Source organism: Tinamus guttatus, unplaced genomic scaffold (assembly GCF_059628265.1).
Source record: "Tinamus guttatus ecotype Peru unplaced genomic scaffold, ASM5962826v1 Tinamus_guttatus_pri_ptg000056l, whole genome shotgun sequence".
Classification (NCBI taxonomy): Eukaryota; Metazoa; Chordata; class Aves; order Tinamiformes; family Tinamidae; genus Tinamus; species Tinamus guttatus.
This window is the reverse complement of record NW_028288590.1, coordinates 1,173,068-1,193,553: the sequence shown is the minus strand read 5'-3', so window position 1 is coordinate 1,193,553 and position 20,486 is coordinate 1,173,068. Positions and strand designations below refer to the sequence as shown.

At 37.6% G+C, this 20,486-nt stretch overlaps 1 protein-coding gene and 1 long non-coding RNA gene across 3 annotated transcripts in view; one reads left to right on the top strand and one right to left on the bottom strand.

The window, feature by feature from the left end:
- LOC148595817 (uncharacterized) overlaps positions 1-20,486 on the bottom strand; it is a 297,456-nt gene that overhangs the window by 62,702 nt on the left and 214,268 nt on the right. The gene's annotated exons all lie outside the window — the stretch shown is intronic.
- ATP6V1H (ATPase H+ transporting V1 subunit H) overlaps positions 1-20,486 on the top strand; it is a 39,994-nt gene that overhangs the window by 15,744 nt on the left and 3,764 nt on the right. For both annotated transcript variants that reach the window (XM_088540149.1, XM_088540150.1), the window contains 6 exons: positions 1,417-1,514; positions 2,957-3,149; positions 5,753-5,931; positions 6,728-6,853; positions 8,460-8,561; positions 12,729-12,842. In XM_088540149.1, coding sequence (XP_088396275.1) covers positions 1,417-1,514; positions 2,957-3,149; positions 5,753-5,931; positions 6,728-6,853; positions 8,460-8,561; positions 12,729-12,842 — 812 coding nt within the window. The remainder of the gene's footprint in view (positions 1-1,416; positions 1,515-2,956; positions 3,150-5,752; positions 5,932-6,727; positions 6,854-8,459; positions 8,562-12,728; positions 12,843-20,486) is intronic.

The following is a 20,486-nucleotide window of genomic DNA, read 5'->3' as shown; positions in this document are numbered from 1 at the left end:
AGTAAATCTTCCTACAACTTGCTGTACCACTCATCATGGAGTGTCTGTGTTGAGTGTAATGTAGCACTGTGTGGGTTTACTACTGTGGTGGCCCAAAGCAGCAAAATTAAGTGCAAATATATCCTAGGAAAATTGCAGCAATTGAGTTCAATATTGAATTGACTTGGCTGGAGTGTTTCTGACTTCAAATCTAACTAGGGGAGAAATTCCAAGCAGGGGCTAACAAAACTATTTAAAAAAAAAAAGTTTTACATAGGAAACAATATCTGTGATTTATTATAAAATTTAAATTTAAGATAGTGTTGAAAGAATTTTGATCTGTTTAAAGATTAAAATATACAGGCATAAAGTTTGGTGATACTGATTAAAATACATTATTCTGGGAAGCTGTCTGTGTGCAAATAGTTGCTTTAAGAACTGCATTTTCTCTGTGATTTATTTGCATAGTGTAGGAGAGTGAATTCATACCCAATGAAATACATGTCCTTTATAATGAATGGGTGTAGAGATTTAGACTTTTTCATAAAGGTCTTAGAATAAGATGAAACTCCTATACAAGAGTCACAAAATGAATTTAGTTTTCTCTCCTCTTTTCGTTTCATATGGGGTTATCTAATTTCTTTCTTCCAATGCATGTTTGAAAGGTTTGATATTCTACCATGAGACTTTAAAGGTACTTGTTTAAAAAAAGAGGTTATAGGATGTATTTTTCTCCTATGTTGGATGTCTGAATAATAGCCAAGATATACCAGCATTTGAGCAAGAGGAGAGAATGAAATGTTCCTTCTGTCATACCTTGGGGTCTTTTTGCTGCTGCTGAGGAATATGCTGATTAAACTTTTTTTGAACTGTAACCAAACTTATGTACAATTTCACAAGAAATAGATACCCTTAGTGATGAGAAGCTATTTAATTTTTCTTTTGTTTGACTGTTAATATAGGAATTTGAATGAAAATGGAATTCAGTGATGCACATTTCAGCATTACCTTGAAGGGAGAGTTTGCTCATTGTATTGTGCTATGTGCTAAGGTTTTCATTAAACGCAAAAAATTAAAATTCAAAGCTAAGTCTTGAAGACAATTGTATGTATTCATCTCTAGTGATTTTTCATATATAAAAATATACCTTGTATGTATTATCCATTATGATAATGGTAAAATGGTATCACTTCCATCACTTCTCTTCCATTCAAAACTCCTCTGCTTATTTTCCTTTCTACTTCCATGTCTTTTTACATACCTTTATTTATTTATTTATTTTAAAAAAAGGTTAAGGGTCATCTTGCTTAAATGAGAAGTGTTGCTGAAGAAATGTGCAATGAATTATGCTAGGGGAGCCTGTTGTGGAAAACTGAGCTTCAGCGTGTGGTACCCAGCTCTCCTAATAAGAAGTGATGTGCTCTTGTTTTCACCTAGAGCTCCCAGTACGTACAGTGTGTTGCTGGATGTCTGCAGCTCATGCTCAGGGTCAATGAATATCGCTTTGCGTGGGTAGAAGCAGATGGAGTGAGCTGGTAAGCATTTACTTCAATTTATATAGATATATTGCACTTACAATAGCATGTTCCCAAATGACCCAAATGTAATAGAATTCTCTTGCAAAAACAGCTGCGCTGTTTGAGTACAAACCTGTTTGTTTTCAAACCTTAATGCATTTGTATGAACAGAAGAAACTTGCAAGTGTAGGTACTAGTTCTGAGGCTTTAAAGTGACTTTTTGTGAAAAACTGCCAATACAGATATTTGAACGGGAATATACCCATTTGTCTTCAGATAAAGATGCTTTGAGATTTGTTATTTATTAAAACAGGAACTAGAGGTAAATTTCTGCTGTGTTTCCAGTGTCTTTCATTTTGGAATTTTTCAGTTGCGAAGTGTTAGTAAAGGGAGAAAACAAGACATGTATAGAAATGCTTCCTCACCCTGCCTCCCACATACAGCTTTTAGTAGATTGTTCTTTTATCCAGATTCTCAGAAATAATTTTGCACGGGGTTGTGTTTTCACTCGTCTTTAAGAATATCCATGTATAAATAACTTCTACCATGTATATCTCTACTGGGGGGAAATGGTGGCTATACAGTTTGAAATCTAAAAGAAGAATATCTGACTTTCTCTAACTTGGAGTAGAAAAAGTTGGTAGTGAAATGAAAACTTCTAACACCTCTGCATTATCAAGGTGATCCAATTGAAATGAACTTTTCCACCAAAGTGGCTGGTCATGGTTAAGGAATAACAATAAATACGGAAATGTTATAATAGCCTACACTTCAACAAATCAGCGTTTTGTCATCTTAATTTTGATAGCAGTGATTTTGCAAGCTGCTTTTTTAATTGGCTTGGATTTTTTTGGAGAAAACTTGTTAATTGCATCTTAAAACTTCAAAACAAATTTTGTTCTGCTTAAATGCACTTTTAATCTCTCTTCTTGGCTGTCTTGTGATGTAGTTTCTCTTTTAGTGTCACTGTATTATCTATTCATTTTGTGACCTAGCGTTATGTATAAGCTATTTGAACATTTACTTGCTAAATGGTCCCTCCTTCAAGCACTTCTATGGAGAGAGAGTCCTGAAGTGTTTCCTGTATGTGTAGATGGTTCTACTTGCTTGCACCTCTTTCCTGACGGAAAAAGTAGCTTTGTGTTTTTTATGGGATGACAAATAGTGGTCTAACCATGATGCTATTTTAAAAAAAAACAAAACCAAAAAACCGTAATCTCTCTGAAGGTAGATACACAATTGCATCAATTGGCATTGGAAAAAAATTCTTTAGGGCTCTAAGGCTGAGAAATAAAATAAACTATATTTTAAAAGATTAGACAATGTTCTTAAGCAATGCTAAATACTGGTGTATGGTATTGCAAAATGTGCCTAACAGCACTCACCTCTGCAGCTCTTTTGGGTAAGTTCCTTCTAAACTCTTCTGTAGTAATCAAATGTATATTGTGCTAACTTTTCAGTATCATGGGGGTCTTGAGCAACAAATGTGGCTTCCAACTCCAGTACCAGATGATTTTCTCTGTGTGGTTGCTGGCATTTAGTCCTCAAATGTGCGAATATCTCCGTCGATACAATATTGTTCCAGTGCTGTCAGATATTCTTCAGGAGTCAGTCAAGGAGAAAGTCACTAGAATCATCCTTGCAGCGTTTCGGGTAAGTGTCTATTGAGGGCAGATGCCGTGTGCTCAGCTGCTGTTGGGTGTGAAGCTTTTCTCCTTTTTAAGATATAGTGTTGTAGTACAGGCAGTATTACAATTAACATGTGCATCTTTCAGTGCCTTCATAGATACTTGTTGTCTGGCAAATATTATATTGAACACCTGCCTTAGTGGCTTCCTGTCTGTAGTTCAAGGGGTTTTTGTTTTGTGTGGGTGGTTTTTTTTTTTTTTTTTTCCCTACCAGTAGTAGTGTTACAACACTGGAGTTACTGGTGCTTCTGAAGGCAGAATTTATCAAGTTCTAATTAAAAAATGCCCTTTTGAAGGAATCTATTTGCCCAACTTCTTGACTGACTTGGAAATTATCTTCTATCACCTAGTCAAAATCTTTCCTTGGTGGCTCTGTCAAGATGAGCAAGGATCTTAGTATTAAATGGGGAAATACAGCAAAAGAGCTTTAAAAATAGTGACAAGTTTCGGTAACTTAATGTTCAATATCTTCCACTTCTGAGGTCATAAAAAATTAATTGCTAATTCTTAGAGTCACTGTGTTTTTTCAGGAGGAGGCAAAGCCAAGCCAGACTCTTTTACTGAATAAAGGCCGAGGAAGAACGTGGTGGCTTTGTTACATGTTTTGAGAAGTTAGTGGTGGGGAAAGAAAACAGCTAAGTTGGACTCACATGACAGCGAGGGTATAAATTGACAGGCAAGAAGTATGGAAATTAGACATTAAAGCTGTTACTTCCGCAACAAAGCGGTTAACTTGGCCTTACTTTTTGTGAACTACCTCCTACATTTCAGATCTCTTGAATAATGATTAGAAGTTCATATTATTTTTCATATAGTAAAATGAAGTCGATTGTATGTAACCATTAAAAGCAGTAATAGAACTTCTTTTTCCTTGTGCAAGTTTTAGCATTTATTTGCAGTACTTTACTAAGTAACACAATGTCTCATACCTTGGAAACCTTAAGTATAAAGCTTGTCGTGAACAAGGGCAGTGTAGTCAAATTCCTTCTGTAAAATGACATTACTTTTTCTCTACTAGATGTTAAGGTTTATTCATATAGACACAACTTCTGTTTAAGGACTTACTCTTTTAATACAGGCTACCTGTTGTAAGCATTATCAAAATGTGCAGGTGGCTAGCTCTGAACAACCGAATTTGAAGCTGATAACACTGAGCAAAAATGTAACAAATAAATGATATTGGAACTTTATTATTACATTCTGTGCTTGACTTACTAGCAAGCTTCTCTTTGAATAATAATAATAAAACTCACTGAAATGTTTCCAAATTCAGAAGAAGCTATTGTAAACTATTAATGTGGAAAGACTTATTTATTTTTTTTTATTTTTATTTTTTTTAAAAAAGGCTTTCTTTATGCTAGGGCTACACAGAAAACTAAATTGATAAACCTAGATAAAAGCAGTTGTTCATGACAGAAACTCTACGTTTTGAGACATCAACCTCCCTTTTTTCTCTGAGTAGTGTTTCTGCTTTATTTAATGTGGGAAATGATCAAAGCAGGCGTATTAATACTTTCTAATGTTTACGGTAGCATGGCATACCACTTCTTCCTGCTTAGGAGAAAGAAGGTCTAAATTGGGTACCTGAATGCGGTAGGGTTTGTGCATTTTAGCATATGTGATTGTATGACTTCTACCTTGCAAACCAGAGCCACAATCTTTAATTAGGACATAGGACACTTAGGAGCACTCCTCATGTGCAGTAAGATTACTACAAGGCATGTTATACCTCTGAAGCAGGTGTAAAGGAGTCACTATGTGGTAGACTCATATTTTACTCTTCTTTGGAGAGATTCTCATGAAGGGCTTAACTCTCCCTGACAGTCACTTCTTAGAATCATAGAATTCTTAAGGTTGGAAGGAACCTCTAGAGATCATCTAGTCCAACCCCCCAGCACACGCAGGGTCACCTAGAGCACGTGGCACAGGACTGCATCCAAGTGGGTTTTGAAGATCTCCAGAGAAGGAGACTCCACAACCTCCCTGGGCAGCCTGTTCCAGGGCTCTGTCACCCTCATTGTTAAAAAAAAAAAAAAATTCCTTAGGTTCCTGTGGAACTTTTGGTGCTTCAGTTTGTGGCCATTTCCTCTAGTTCTGTTGGTGGCCACCACTGAAAAGAGGCCAGCACCATCCTCCTCACTGCCTCCCTTGAGGTACTAATGAACACTGATCAGATCCCCTCTCAGCCTTCTCCTCTCCAGGCTGAACAGGCCCAGCTACCTCAGCCTCTCCTCATAGGGCAGATGTTCCAGGCCCCTGATCATCCTTGCAGCAGCTCCACATCCCTCTTGTACTGTGGAGCCCAGAACTGGACACAATACTCCAGATGTGGCCTCAGCAGGGCTGAGTAGAGGGGCAGGATCACCTCCCTCTACCTGCTGGAGACGCTTTTTTTAATGCACCCTAGGATTCCATTGGCCTTCTTGCCCACGAGGGCACACTGCTGCCTCATGGTCAGCTTGTCGTCCACCTTAAATCAAAAACTGCTAAAAAGGACTTCTTAAAAATACTAGCCTTTTCACTTCAGAATAGTTTTTTTCTTTTAAAAAAGAAAATATATTTTCCTAGAATCTCTTGGAGAAATCTGCAGAGAGAGAAACTCGCCAAGAGTATGCTCTTGCTATGATTCAGTGTAAAGTTTTAAAGCAACTAGAGAACTTGGATCAGCAGAAATATGATGATGAAGACATCAGCGAAGATATCAAATTTCTACTGGAGAAGCTTGGTGAGAGTGTACAAGATCTTAGGTATGTTTTGTTGTATGAACTTTTCAAAAATATAATTATAAAAATATTAGGAATATTTTTTAAAATATATTAAGTATGTGTGATTATAATATACTCTAATATATGTGTAATATATGCGTATAATATATAATGTTGCAATACACTATTTTAGCTTTACATATGGAATTATAATATTTATTTGACTGATAAGAGACCATATCAGAGGTGTTAGCTGTATATGAAAGATGTATGTACATGCTGAATTGAAGTTCTTCCTTAAAAGTATACCAGCTATGACGATCACATAACCAGTAGTGAAGATTTTTTCAATGGCAATTGATAGGGAATACACGCAGTCCCAGTCTAAGCTAAAGACTGCCTAACTTGGACAGCAAGAAATAAGCTAATTAAAGTTATGCTTCCCCTTTTTTGCGAATAATTGAAGTGCATGTTAGAGTTTGTCAACTTTATGAAAATCAAGGACTGTGAACCTTTGGAGAAATGAAAATCCAGAAAGCGTGCAAAATAGCCTTAAACTTCTAGAAATGTATAGGCTGATGTTTGACTTCAGGAATCCTGTTTGGGGTGTGTGAGTGCCACACACATTCTTCCCCTATCTTTCACATTTCACCCATTTTGAGTAATGATGAACTTTTGTGAGCAGAAATGGTTCTTGTGCTTTGCAGAGAGGTGACTTCCAAAATGTTTTATAACAACCTGTGTTGCAGTTGTGCATTGTTGGGGCAGTTTTGGGCGTGCTGTTCAAACTCCATTCACGGAAGCTGAGCCCAAATTTCTCTGAGTCTTTGTATTGCAGCTCATTCGATGAGTACAGTTCTGAGCTCAAGTCAGGAAGGTTGGAGTGGAGTCCTGTACACAAGTCTGAGAAGTTTTGGCGTGAGAATGCTGTGAGATTGAATGAGAAGAACTATGAACTTCTCAAGTAAGTCCTCAACTCTTGTTTCATATTATGCTTTAGTATTTTCAGTTTTTAACTGATACCGTGTGTAATACCCAATTTATTTCAACAGGAAGTAGTGATTAAAGTGAGAACAAGTGGGAATGTGTAGTCCTTAACCCATAGCAATCCTGGTCAAAAGCTGAATTGATTTGCTGAAAATATATTGCAGAGAATGGAAATAATAGCTTAACTTGCTTGTAAACTTGCACAGATGCTTTTAATGCCTTTTTTTTTTTTTGGGAAACAGTTACATTAATTGATGTAGTTAAAAACTGATTTTGTCATATCTTGGGTTGAATTTTGTGGTGTTTGTCACTGACCAGAGTGTAGAACCTCTTCTAAAATACTTGAGGGCTGGAAGTTGTGCTGTTGTTCTGTGGTTATTGCTAACTTTCTGTAATTGGAATGCATCTGTCTCTCCTTAAGGGTAGATTAATTTTCCAATCATCCAGATGCTTTACTCTTTGTTATCAGTCACTAGCCTTAATATCTGCCAGTTGTGTTTTGTTTTTTTTCTGGTTGCTAAACAGTTTCTATTCCAAATAATTAGACTACTCCATTAAGAGACAGTGTTAAGAATTGGGAAGCTGAGAAGCTGTTTTATGATTTACAGCTCTGTATTTCTATTCAGGTAACAAAATAAGTAACACTTCAAAGAGGAGTTCATTACAAGTTATCTCTTTCATCATTAGTCTTTAAAGAGTGAGAACAGAACTGCATAATTTTGTTTTCTTAATCAAAGCAGTTAAGTGGATGATATCTGAGGTAAAGATGCTCCTGAACTCAAGATGCTCAAGAACGTCATAATTAAACAGACCAAAGTAGTTGTAGTACTTTATTCTCAGCTGCCCTTTAAAAGTTACTGTGCGAGTGGTGTTATACGTAGAATTCTGCCCGTTTTGCTGGTCTGCATCGTGCTAAGGAAGCCCTCGCGTGTAGGGTAGCGGGGGAGTGGGCCTGGGAAAAGGCAGGTGGAGAGCAGGCTGATACACTGGGCCTGGGAAGCCCCGTTATCCTGCTCAATGTGTCGCAGGCGGCATATCCTGGCAGCTTTTCACATCCATGCTGTGAAGCCAGCTCCTGCACTTGGGAATGGCGAGGAAACTGGGGTCTGTTGTCTTAACACCAAAAGTGGAAGCTGTTGGATTTGTGTGTACTTTGTTTGTGGGGCTATCTCACATTTCCCCTCCCCTGTCTGTAAACATTAATGTATTTTGTTAGTACAGCTGGTCTTGAACTCAAAGCTGTTCTTTCTGAAGTTAACATATATGGAAGAAGTAGGTATTTTGTAAGCCGTGGTGGTATTTGTAGGTGACGTAGGGACATTAGTGAATGCTTTAACTGTGTGTGTGTGTGTGTGGCGGGGGGGGGTTGTTTGTGTTTTTGTTTTGCTTTGTGGGTGTTTTAATTTTTTTTCCTTTGTTAATGAAGGCAAGATCTGTATTGCTTAACTTTCCAAACATGCAGTTAGATTTTAAATTCTGGATTATGGCGCAAGTGACTGTATGATGTGCTTGTGGTTGCGAATGGTTAGTTTAAAGTCAGTGGTAGAAAATCTGACACTTGATTCTTTTGAATCCTTTCCTAGAATCCTGACAAAACTTCTGGAGGTTTCTGATGACCCACAAGTGCTGGCTGTAGCTGCTCATGATGTGGGAGAATATGTACGGCACTATCCCCGAGGAAAACGGTGAGACAGATGCGCTTGCTCGGGAGACTAAGCTAGAGCATGCACTTTGACTGATCATTACTACTTTAAGATAAGGTACACTGGAATCACAGATTTTTCTTGAGTTCAATTCACTGGGAAGATATTGCAGATGACGAAAGAAATTGGGTTGAGCAGGGGGGTTGGACTAGATGATCTCTAGAGGTCCCTTCCAACCTCAACCTTTCTGTGATTCTGTGTGATTCTTGGCGTGTTACTAGTATTTCAATAGCTCTTGACAGTGAAGGAAACCTGTGGGTGTGCGGTTTGTTCCCCACCCCCCCCCCCCCCCCAAAAAAAAACAAATCAGAAACATTTTTTTAAACTAAAATATTACACATTTCAGATGTAATTAGAATAACTACTCAGAATTTAATAGCTTGTTATTTTTATCCTTTATTATGTCCAACTCTTAGGATATAATGTTGGGCTTACAGTGCACTTTCAGCAATAATTCCTTTTTTTTGTCTTGGTTGTTTTAAGACATATCTTTATTTTTTCTTCTTACAAACAGTTCTTCAATAATATTGGCAAAGCTTTGGTTATCTTCCTATTTTAGTTTTTTTTCTTTGCTACACAAATATAGGTTTAACCAAAAATGTTAATGTTTGCTGCAAATGCAAATTTCTGTCAAATTCATGTATATATAGAACAAAGCAAACAGTAGTGTATATATACACATACACTCTTACTATGTTTCAATACATAGTTGTGTGTATATATTTGTTTTCTGTTGTGAAAAACAGTGAGCAAAGGAACTTAGTTGCTGAGTAATTCCATCTCTGAAGAAATTAGACCACTGTAGCAGCAAGGGCATTACAAATGTTTGCAGGAATCGTCCTCATTAGCCACCCAAAGTGGGGAATTAAGACCTGCATTTTAACTTATATAGCAAAGCAGGGGTCTTTTTATGAGTTCCTGGCTAGGGTTTAATTGAGAGTTTTTACTGAATGCTCTTGCTTTAAGCTGCCCCTTGTTTGAAAGCATTTTATTAGACATGTGCTGTACTATTTAAAAAGCTTGCATATGTTCACTTGGGAGTGCAACATCATACCTGGTTTAATGTGGCCATGTGGTTGCAAAACCAAAGCTACTCAGTTAAGTGAAAGCAGAAAAAACCATCACCTCCTTGTTCCGCAGTTGGGGAAAATGTATTGCTGGGAGGACCTCAGCTCCACTCATGCCCTGTTCTCCCAGGCTGGTAAACCTCTTCTGTAGAGCTTCAGCTGTCAGAAGGAGTGCTCATAGGCAAGGTAGAAGTGTCCTAGCTACTATTGTAACTCACGTTCTTCTTGCAAATTTTAATGCTTCAATTCTTGTCTGCATACAGAAAACTAAGCAAGCCATGCTGTTCTTGAAGGACAAACTAAAATGCTTTCTTTCAAAGGATTTCATTTGTATTCTGGTGTATCCTTACCAAGCATGACTTAAGCAATTGTAGGAGTGAAAGCTTAAAACACCTAAGCGCAGTGTGTCAGTTCCCCTTTAATAGGCCATTTCTTACCATAATACTTTCTGTTATATAGTTATTTACTGCTCCTATAGTTGCTTGGCATTTCACATTTGCAATGTATGACTCGCTTAAGAATCGATGACATTGCTTGGTTTTGAAGAACATGAGAGTTAATGTGTTTAAATATTATTGGCACTTTGAGTGTCCTCGGCTCTTTAGCTGGGTCATCATTCAGCCTTCAAAGACTGCAGAGACTGACTTAGAAGCTCTATGTTCTTGAGTCTGCCTGCTGTGTACGGCAGAGCTTTAGATTTAAAGGCTTTACTAACCTTTTCCATTGTCTGCAGAAGTTTATGTTAAAATGTTCGTTAAAGCAAATGCTGTATATCTGTCTGGCTGTTCTCCAGTACTGTCAACTTAACTTTAATCTGATCCATGATGTGTGTGTGTGTGGTTGGTTGGTTTGTTTTTTAAAAAGACAGTAGCATCATGGGCTTCCAGTGAGGCTCCCCTAGCAAGGATATTCTGAGAGTCCCACTTCCCAAATGAAGTATAGTACTGGCATTTGCTCTCACTTAAAATACATTGGAGGCTAATGTCTAGCCTCTGCTTAGCCTCCTTATAACTTAAGTTGTCCCTGTACAAGGTGAGCATTCTCAATGACTTCAGTTCTGTGAACACAGCTTTGTTCTGCAAGCAGAAATTAACCTAGAGCCATTTCCTTTTTTCAGTTGGGATTCAGAAACAACTTCATTACCTCCCCCTTTTCACTTTGGTCTGGTTTTGAATGTGTACTGCCATTATATTATCTTCTGCTGCTATGACTGTCTGAATGGTTGTGATCTGTCTTCATCCTCTTTTTTCTTTATATAATACACCATGATAATACTTGGCTCTTCTGCTTCCAGTAACTTCTTTGAATTCTGAATGCTGTCTTGGCTTAGTCCACTGTTTATATGGTGGAATAGTCCCTGCGGTAGATGTACATAGATTAAAGCAGCCTGATGATCCACTTACTGCTCTCTAAAGCTAGAGCTTAGGGAGAGGGAAAGCCATAGAAAGAAACAGAATTTAAAAACAAGCGCTTTGAGCAGTGCTCTAGGTGTCCCTGCTGGAGCAGGGGGGTTGGATTAGATGATCTCTAGAGGTCCCTGCCAATCTCAACTGCTCTGCAAGTCTGTGAGATGTGGAACCTGAAGAAAAAGAATTCCTTCCTCGTAGGTGCTTACCTTCCAGTCTAAAGCAATCAGTTGGGAAGTGCTTTGTACAAGTAGGCAGTGATATGCAAGTGTGGTAACTGCTCTTTATGTTCTCAGCCATCACTGGACACTGTTCCACTGTCACCTGAAATAATCCATTTTCATTTGCAATAACAGCATTTTAACTTTCATTTTGAGTTATCCATGCTTCATGTAAAAGGAAGAAGCTTTCTGAGTTTAATGCCTCTTATCTCCTTCCACTTCCTCAAAAATCAGTGTTTCTCTCTCCTGTAATGAGAAAAAGGTTCGTGATGGTATTTCATAGTCTTATTTTTATCTAGTGCCAGTGGTTTTATCTTTTCCTCTTGAGGAAAATGTGAGGAAGCCTCAGGCAGGCTTTATGCATGGTTTATATTACTAATGCTTTTTTTTCTTTAATTTTAAAGGGTTTTCTGTTTTAAAAACATCTGTATTTTTTCGTATGCTTTCCTTTTGTATGAAGCATCTTTAAATATTTTAGTACTATTTAGAAGAGCTATTCTCTATAATAGTTTCCAGGATGCTTTTGGCAGTTATAAAATGCAATGGGAAATTCTGCATTTCATCTTCAAATTACGTCTTTATGTTGTTGTGCAGTTAACAAAAATGCCATGTTTTATGCAGTGGTAATGCATTCATTTGCCTATAAAAAGAACAGTGATAACAATAGACGGTTTGTGTAATTTCAGAATAGTAGCATGTTAAGAATGAGGGATGTTTTAAATCCCATTAATTCATAGGATGTTTAAATACTTGGTTACTTGTGAGAGAACTGGCTTTTTATTTTAAAAGCAGCTCCAAATGAGTAATGAGTTTTTTTGTAACAAATGCCATTTCTTATGACAGACCAAGATACTGCATGTAAAGAGTCTTCTGAGGGGTGATCTTTTTTTATTTATTTTATTTTATTTTTTTTAGGTTTCAGTGTAGTGCTTTTTTAAAAAAAAAAAAAAAAAAAAAAAAAAAGTAATCCACATTCATAACTTCTATGAAATACTGATAAATCATCCATGGGACTTAATAGAGAAAGTAAAATGTTGTGGCTGATTGTTGTGAAGTCTGTAGTGAAGGATGAAACTTAACCCCTTTTGTTGGAAATGTGGCTTTCAGCAGCCAGTAGTTCTGCATCTTGTGCATAAATAGCTGTGGCTTTGGAATTTGATTAGTGGCTTCTTGACGACTTTAGGGGCTTCTCATTTTACTATTTGCTGGAGCTTCTCCATGGTCACCATTGAGAGGCATCTGTTTTTAACTGAGAAAAAAATCAGAATAATTTCAGTAGGTAGTATGAAAGTGTTGCATCTTATTTGATATGTTACAAATATATCACAGGCTATAACTTTAATATGTTACTTTCTAATAGATGTAATTTTAACCCTTTAATGCTGTAAGGTGAAGCAGTTGGATAGGATGGCTACCTCATAGCTGAAGTAATGTAAAAAAATTGCTGTCTTTCAGAGTTATTGAACAACTTGGTGGCAAACAGCTAGTAATGAACCATATGCATCATGAAGACCAGCAAGTTCGTTATAATGCACTACTGGCTGTGCAGAAGCTGATGGTTCACAACTGGTATGTGAAGCTGATTTAATGTAGACTGTTAACACTAAAAATAAGTTATAGAGGCAGATTTTCTTAAGAAATCAACATTATAATGTGGTAAGATTGCAGTTCTTTAAGAAATAATAGAGCTTTGTGATTCTGATGTAAGACCTCAACCTATGTTTTCTGCTTGATTTTGTTGTAGTTGAATTGAGTAGCTTGACTTTATAGGGTCAAGTGGAATGTGAATAATTTAGTTCACTCAAAGTATTCTTTATTACTGAACAGTTGAGGTAAGTTTTATGAACTGTAATTCAGGCTTGCAAAACTACAGAGCCTTCAAAATGTTAAGGAACTATATTAGCAAACTACTGATTCTTTTAGCTGAGATTGTTTGACCTGGTTGTGTTACAGGAGTTGACAGTTACAGTGTTGAATTAGCAATTATTTGGCCAGCTTATCATTTTTGCATATTGCTTTTCTTACTGTTCTAATGCTTATCCCCATTGTATGCTGATTCCTTTATTCTGCCTTTTTAACATATATAAGTGCAAACATTATTCCTGTGCACGTGAACTAGCAGAAGCTGTTGGGCAGGTTGGTTAGATTAAGTTGAAAATGATCGATCTCTCATCAGTTGCTGAAAACCAGTGTTTGACAAGTAGGTGTTTTTGTTTTTCTTTCATTTTTTGCCTACTAGTTCTCTAAAAGCTCAAAAAAATCCTGATGTCCTGGAGTGCTCTACTATAGAATTGACGGGTGGGTGATGCTGGAAGTATCTAGAAGAAGCACTGAAGGCCTGAAACTATGAAACATTTTGGTGTTCATGTAATAACCTTGTCTAACTTGACAAACTAAACAGGAAAGCATAAAACATGGGGAGCTGATTTAGAATTCCTAATCTGATGCCTGATGATAACCAAAGCTCATATATTTCCAATCTTGGCATTGCCTTGGTGAGAGATGAAATGCTGCAATGCAGTGAAGCATCTCGACACAGGTATTGCAATATAAACATCTGTTTTAAAAAGCTGTTCTTAGGATCTGGTGTTTGGAGGTACCTAAAATGTGTTATTTTCTGCTTCTGATGTAGTTTTTCTTTTTTTTAAGGCTGAGCACTGATGTTAGCAGTGTGAAGGTGGTAGCAGTGAGTTTATTTACAACAAAATAGGCTTTTTAACTCCCTACTGTAGTAGAATATTAAGGATGACTAAACCTGGTTTTACTGCAGAAGGTGCCTTGTAGGAAAGGGGTTTAACGTCTGCAGATATGTCTGCAACCTAATTTGGGGCAGGTTTATGTACTATACTCTCCCCTGTTTCTTGGCTTCTTTCCTCACTTTGTGCTGTTCTGGTACATTTGAAACATGCTGAGTGTTATAAATCAGCTGCAGCAAAATAGAGATTACGGTGTGGAGAGGTTAGTTGATGAATTTTCTGCAGAGGTGTGAAGTAGATTTATTATATTTGAAGCCACCAGGAGGCACATGAAATAAGACCTAAGTCGCCTTTTTGCAGCACCATCTCATTAGCAGTAAGAATTCTGCTGGGCCTCTAACTTGGCTTTTCTCATTTTCAGCACAATTAAGTAGCCCAAACTTACTGTTCTGCATTTTCATCATTCTTTTTATGGGACAGACATTTCTGGCCTTGGCTATTCATGGTTTGTGAATATTTAGAGTTGAGAATGAGAGTGTGATTACAATTAAATCCCTCTGCAGAGGTGTGTCACTAAAAGGGTTCTGTTTAAGGTGGTACCGTCTTTGCATTTACATTGCCTTCTCAACAGGGAGTATGTTGTTGTTTTACACTTACTGGAGCAAGTCTCTGGGAACTGCTGCCTTTGACCCATGATTGTGGAAGGAGTGTGCTCTTTAGGGTCAGATAGCTTGGGCTAAGGAAATAACACTTAGCTCACAGTTAGGAAGCTAAATGTGCCGTTGAGTAGATCAGGCTTTTGATATCTACCAGTAGCTCTTTGTTTTGTAGCTTGTGTGGGGAGAAGAGGAAGCCAAGTTCCCCACTAGCTCTATAGTGCAACAGGGGTTACTTCTTTAGCTTAGATTTGTGATAACATGGATTACTCAGCAACTTCTGAGGCTTTGTTCCTCTTGCTTTTGAGTTGGAGGAATTTTTGCGCTTGGTTCCATATGTATTCCAATTCATTTGAGGCAGTCTTCCTTTTCATTCAGTCAAATTGGGATGATACAGCTCTACGTAATGGTCTGTGATATGTGCAGGGCTGAGCAAATCTGGCCCTTCCTAGATTTGGAGGCTAAGAAGGATAAGGGAGTCAAGGCTGCTCTGCCAGGGTGAGGCTTCGTGGTGTAACCATGTCAGTGGAGTAAGGAAAGACTTTTGGTGCTTAGTCAAATGTCCTACCGAACTACTTGTCTATCGAAGAAGGGGAGGGAAATGAATGAGGGAGTGTTTTGGAGCAACTAAAGTGGCATTCTGCTTTAAACACAGCTGTATCATTTAGACTAACGATAACTCAACTTGGAGACAATTAAATTCTAAGTAATTTGAATAGCCCAAAGGCTCTTCAAATAGGCTGCTCAGCTGTCTTTTCCTTAGGGGTTTTTAAGTCATGGATAAATGGGGGGAATCAAACTGTCAGGCATTCTGTTTAATGGCAAAACTAACTTGGCAGAAGCAGTAACTGCTGCCAGTTTTTCAGAAGAGGTAAGTTCAGGTGAAATATTTCTGTTAAAATTGCATGTCAAATGATCATGCATTTGATGAAGTGGATAGGTAAGTTATTGTTTAATGTCTTTAAGTGGTAGGTTATTTCCTCACTTAGCAACTCTATATTAGCGCTGGCACCCAGGGCTGGACATTTAATAATAAAAAAGTAGTGCAGGTTACCCTTTTTTCCCAGTCTACCAATAGTAGGCTTTTTTCTGTCCATACTCTGTGCTTCATCTTATGCTATCTACTCAAAACATCATCTTCTTCCATTCTTTTGCTGGTATACAGAGGGTATACTAAAATGGACAAGTTGGGTATTAGGATTGGGTGTCCCTGTAGGTTTTGGGAACCTAACCTTGTTGGCTGCAGCAACGTTCTTATGCTGAAGGCTTGAAAAACATCATGTCATTAACTTCAAAAATGCAAGCATATATGTAATTTTAAGATAGCCAATTATGTTCACCTTTAAAGGTAGGATATTCCTTTTGTGTGGTTGATGGCATAAAATTTTGCCCTACTTCAAGGATGAAATTACAGCACTGAAAAGCACCTAAAGATAAAAGCCTAGGTTCTGTTTCTGGACAAAGGAGAAAGGCAGGCAGTTTTCCAAGGCATTGCAGAGCAACTTGTGTGCCTGAAGCTGAGCAGTGTGAATAATCCTGTCCTTACATATGTGTGATCCTGTAACCTAGTGGCTTCTTTCTATGCATACTAATTGTAGCCTCCTGTTACTTGACTAAAGAACTAGATGAAGAGCTGGGTGAACAACATTCTAGATGTTGTATATTTAAAGTGCAATTTATCTATCACCTTACTGGTCACGCAGAACATACTGCATTAGTTTGCACCACTCAAAATGCTAGTCCTGTAGCCAGGCTAGGCCAGGGGAGCCACAACTCATGCAGTGAGTGTTCTCTTCCCTGTTGGTCAAGAGTCAGAGGGGCGGCAGAGGGGTAGAAAAGTGAGAATTATTGTAATATCTAGCCTATGCATTGGTCTGTTGAGCTGCCAAGTTGTTTCCTGGTACTTTCCCACCTGTGCAGCTAGTTTATAACACCCGGCTGTGTGTGGTACCCTGTAGAGGGAAAGGTGGATGGCTGGCAAATCATGTCAATGTGGACGCAGTTATTGTGACGAGAGTAGCTGTGGCTCGTCAAAGAGATTGCCAGTTAGCTTGTGGTATGCAGAGATAGATCATGTGGTGTGTGTGTGTTCATTTTTTTCATACTAATGTATAAGGAACTAATATTTTTCAAATATCGAATATTCTGACTTTGCATTTATTTTATTAAATAGTTCATTTTCATGCAGTTTCAAATAATTGGTAAAAGATTGTCACCAAAAATTGAATTTTCTGACAGATTCATTTGTCCCAATAAGTCTGTTTTAAAATTCAGTCAGGTATCAGCCATTCTGAATGATTCTATACAAGCTTAAAGCTCTTAAAAGTTGAAAGCATTTTGTTTCACTGTTCACTGTGGCAAGTAAATCTATATAAAGGCAAGTTAACTTGCTTGATTTAGTGAGGTTGGTTCTTCAGTGTCTCAAAATGATTCTGGGTGTTATCTTGTCATTCATCCCTTAAGTGAAAAGGGCATCAGGTGAATGACTTGAACCTTGTTGTAGTAATAAGGTGACATATTGTTTTATAATTTTTCTTTTTTTTTTTTTTTTTTTAATTTGAGAAGAATCTTAAGTGTTTCAGGACTGGCCTTGTAATAGATGTTTGTTGATCTACTGTTCTCACCTCAGGGAATGGAGACTGCTGAGTGACAGTGAGGTTCTCAGTGTCTCTTAAAATGCTGAATACACTTGAGGACTTATTAAATAATTTTACATTTCATATTGTAAGGAGAAAGATAACTCATTCTTTGAATAGTGTTTTGAGTAATCAGGTGTTAATCTCTATGTTGTCTATTAATGCTTTGACATTTGGTTGTAGACAGGCTGCATTAAATAAAACTTTCACTTAGAGTTTTCATTTCTTCTACTCAAGCATTGAGGTTTAGTGTATTGTGTGCATCAGATGATGTTGAGCATCTTTACTGTGAATAATTAAGGTGAAAAAATGTCCCAAGCATAGTTCATCAGAGACTTGTTCTTGTACCAGCCTCTGGTGAGTGATAGCTCTTAAATACTGCAGAAGTCGCTGCATCCCTTTATCCTCTGCCTCAAGGTCCAAGAGCACAAACATAGACCAAAAAAGTCCATGTGGAAAATCACCACAGCTCCAGTGGAAGTGAGGTAATGTATTAAAGTGCAGTTTGATTGTGTGGTAGAGGCCCAAACTGTTAAGTCACAACAGTCTTGATTCTGTTGCATTTGTTTATTTCTTTTCTTGCTTCTTAGGCTGGCTCACAGACTATTTATGGTCTGCACTGGTATAATATGCAAATATTTTGTAGTTTTCTTTGGATAGTTTCTACTAGGTTATTCTGCCCCAGCAAACAAAAAAGCTAAGTTTTCTTCCTACATCATTCAGCAAACAAGTGCTGGAAGAAAACTGAACCAGTGTCACATGTGGTAGCACTGCGACCTGGGCAGTTCTCCCAAACTATCTCTCTGAAAACTGGTTTACCTCTTTCCTAGCCAGGATACCTCCCTCCGGGCCCTGGCATCAGCAGTACATACAGTAAAATTTGTATGCATATGCATTGGCATAACTTCTGCTCCTGCAGCATAACATATTAGTACTGTATTTCAGGAAACAAGTATTAACATAGCTCAGAGTTGTACTTCTGAGCCTGTTTTGTTTTTTTTTTCCTCTACTGATTTCTGTGGATGTGGCTTCATGACAATGCAAGTACATCTATACTGGCACCCTTCTAGCCCACCCTTTTCCCTTACTACTGTTAATATTAGCCCCCCTGAATCCAGTTCTTGAAAAATCATGAGCAAAAAGTTATGAACTTCAGGGTTAAATAGGCAAAAAATACTGCTTAAGCTAGTGAATGCCCCATGAGAAAGGCAGGAGTATGTGACTGGGCTGAATGATGCTGGTGGTGATAGCTTTGTCCACCCATTTGATTAGATGGGGATGAGAAACAGTTATAACTGCATCCTAATATTGCCACTTAATGCTTGTGTAATTCAGAAGCTTCCAGGTACTTCTTGTCATTTGTGGAGCTGCTTTCAGCAATAACATTCACAGGGCTGGTACTTTCCAGAACAGTTTAGCCTGCTTAGAACCGTGAATAGATCAGTGAATGTGTAACTGTCATACCCTGTGCCAGTGTGAGACATTATAAACTGCTAAAACTGGTCTCTAATGGTAAGCTCAAGTTGTTAGACCAGTGACATAGGAACTTAAGGATGGCAGTGGACCGTTCAGTCTGCCTGTGTGCTGGCTTAGCCACTTCTCTAATTGTCGTGGTTTGTCTGTAACACTGTATATTGGCTGCATCCTCTGAAAGAGCATGATTCCCTTTGCAATTTTGTAGTGTAGTTTTATGACACTTCTGTATCTTTTTGTAAGAAGAGTTTGTTTTAGAGCCAGCTTTCCAGTTTAACAATTTAAAAGCATGCAACTTTGGGTTTATATTTAGATGCAGTAAAATAAATATTTTAATATAGCTCTCTGACAAAGGAAACTTCTACCTCTTAAACTTGGTCTAATAAGGCATGCTAGAACATTTCTAAGATGAAGTAACTTCAAAGTAACAAATTAGAGACAAGATGTAAAATATTAGTAGAAAAATGAGGACTCGCATGAATAGAATTCTCATGTCCTTTCTACAGTGCCTCGTGCACTTGCCTGTTCCCTTCCCTCCCCAAAAGCATAATTGGCAGCGTATTTGGCTTTTACCCTTTTGTTCCTTAAAGGACAGGTAAATCCAATTGTATGAGAAACTGTAGTATAACCTCAAAAGCAACACTCCTTATAAACAGTGAAACTTAGTCTGCTTAGCACTAAACTTGCAGAAAGCAGTTGTATGCCCCTTTAAAATTTCCGTTCCATCTTGGGTTATCTAAAATAACCTTTTGCTGAATCTGAAATCCAGTATAAGAATTTCATTCATTAGTGTATTGTGCCAGTTCCCAACACAGTTCTGCTACCTCCTTACCCCATATTCAGTGACTTGGGTGACTTACGTGTTGGATCAGTTCCTTGTTCCTCTTTCTAAATGACTTTTGAGTATTTGTTGCTATTATCATAGTACTTAAGCATACCTGGGCTTGAAAGAGACTGATTGGAAAAAAACCAAACAAAAAACCCCAAAATTGTCAGAACTGAATAAAGCAACAAATAAGAATAAGCATTAGAGATGCTTCTCTGTTTTCCCTAAGTTCTTTCAATAGTTTTTAAATACAGGTTTTCTTAAGTTTAGAAAAAAGAAAATTGTTAGTGATTTTTCCTAATATTCAAAATATCTATTTTTCTAATATGTTTCAAAATACTAATTTGCAAATGGCTGTGACTAAACATAGTCCAGCCATGTGCTTAGGCACTGTATAACAGAGTAGTTAATGGCTCAGTGTCAGACTCCTGAAAGACCAAAGAGGTGAGAAGTTTTATTAATCAGTGTCTTAATATAGAAACGAAGGGCTTTTGAGAGTAAATATGAAGCAAAGTATCAAGCTTTTGTACAGTTTTAACTTTTGTACAGCATATAGGTAATATGCATGCTCTTGTAAAGCTATGCTGACTGACTGTTTCATGTTTGAATCCAGTTAACTGTAAATGCAAGCTTGCCTGGATCCTCTTCATATGCTTTTTAATAAAAATGGTTTTATGTAGAAGGAGGACATGAAGATGCTAAAATAGACCTTTATAAAGGCCTGTGTGTGCCAGTTTAAGGAAAACAGGTAAAGTAGAACCTTCTATCCCAAAGAGGTAAACTTGCAAATTTTACATCTAGATAATCAATGCTGCGGGTTGGGTTGCCTTCATATTCTGGGTTAAACAGTTTCCAGTGGTGATTCTGAGTTAATGCTACCAGGAACTGCAGTGAGATATATTAATAAATAAATGAGTATTTGTAGT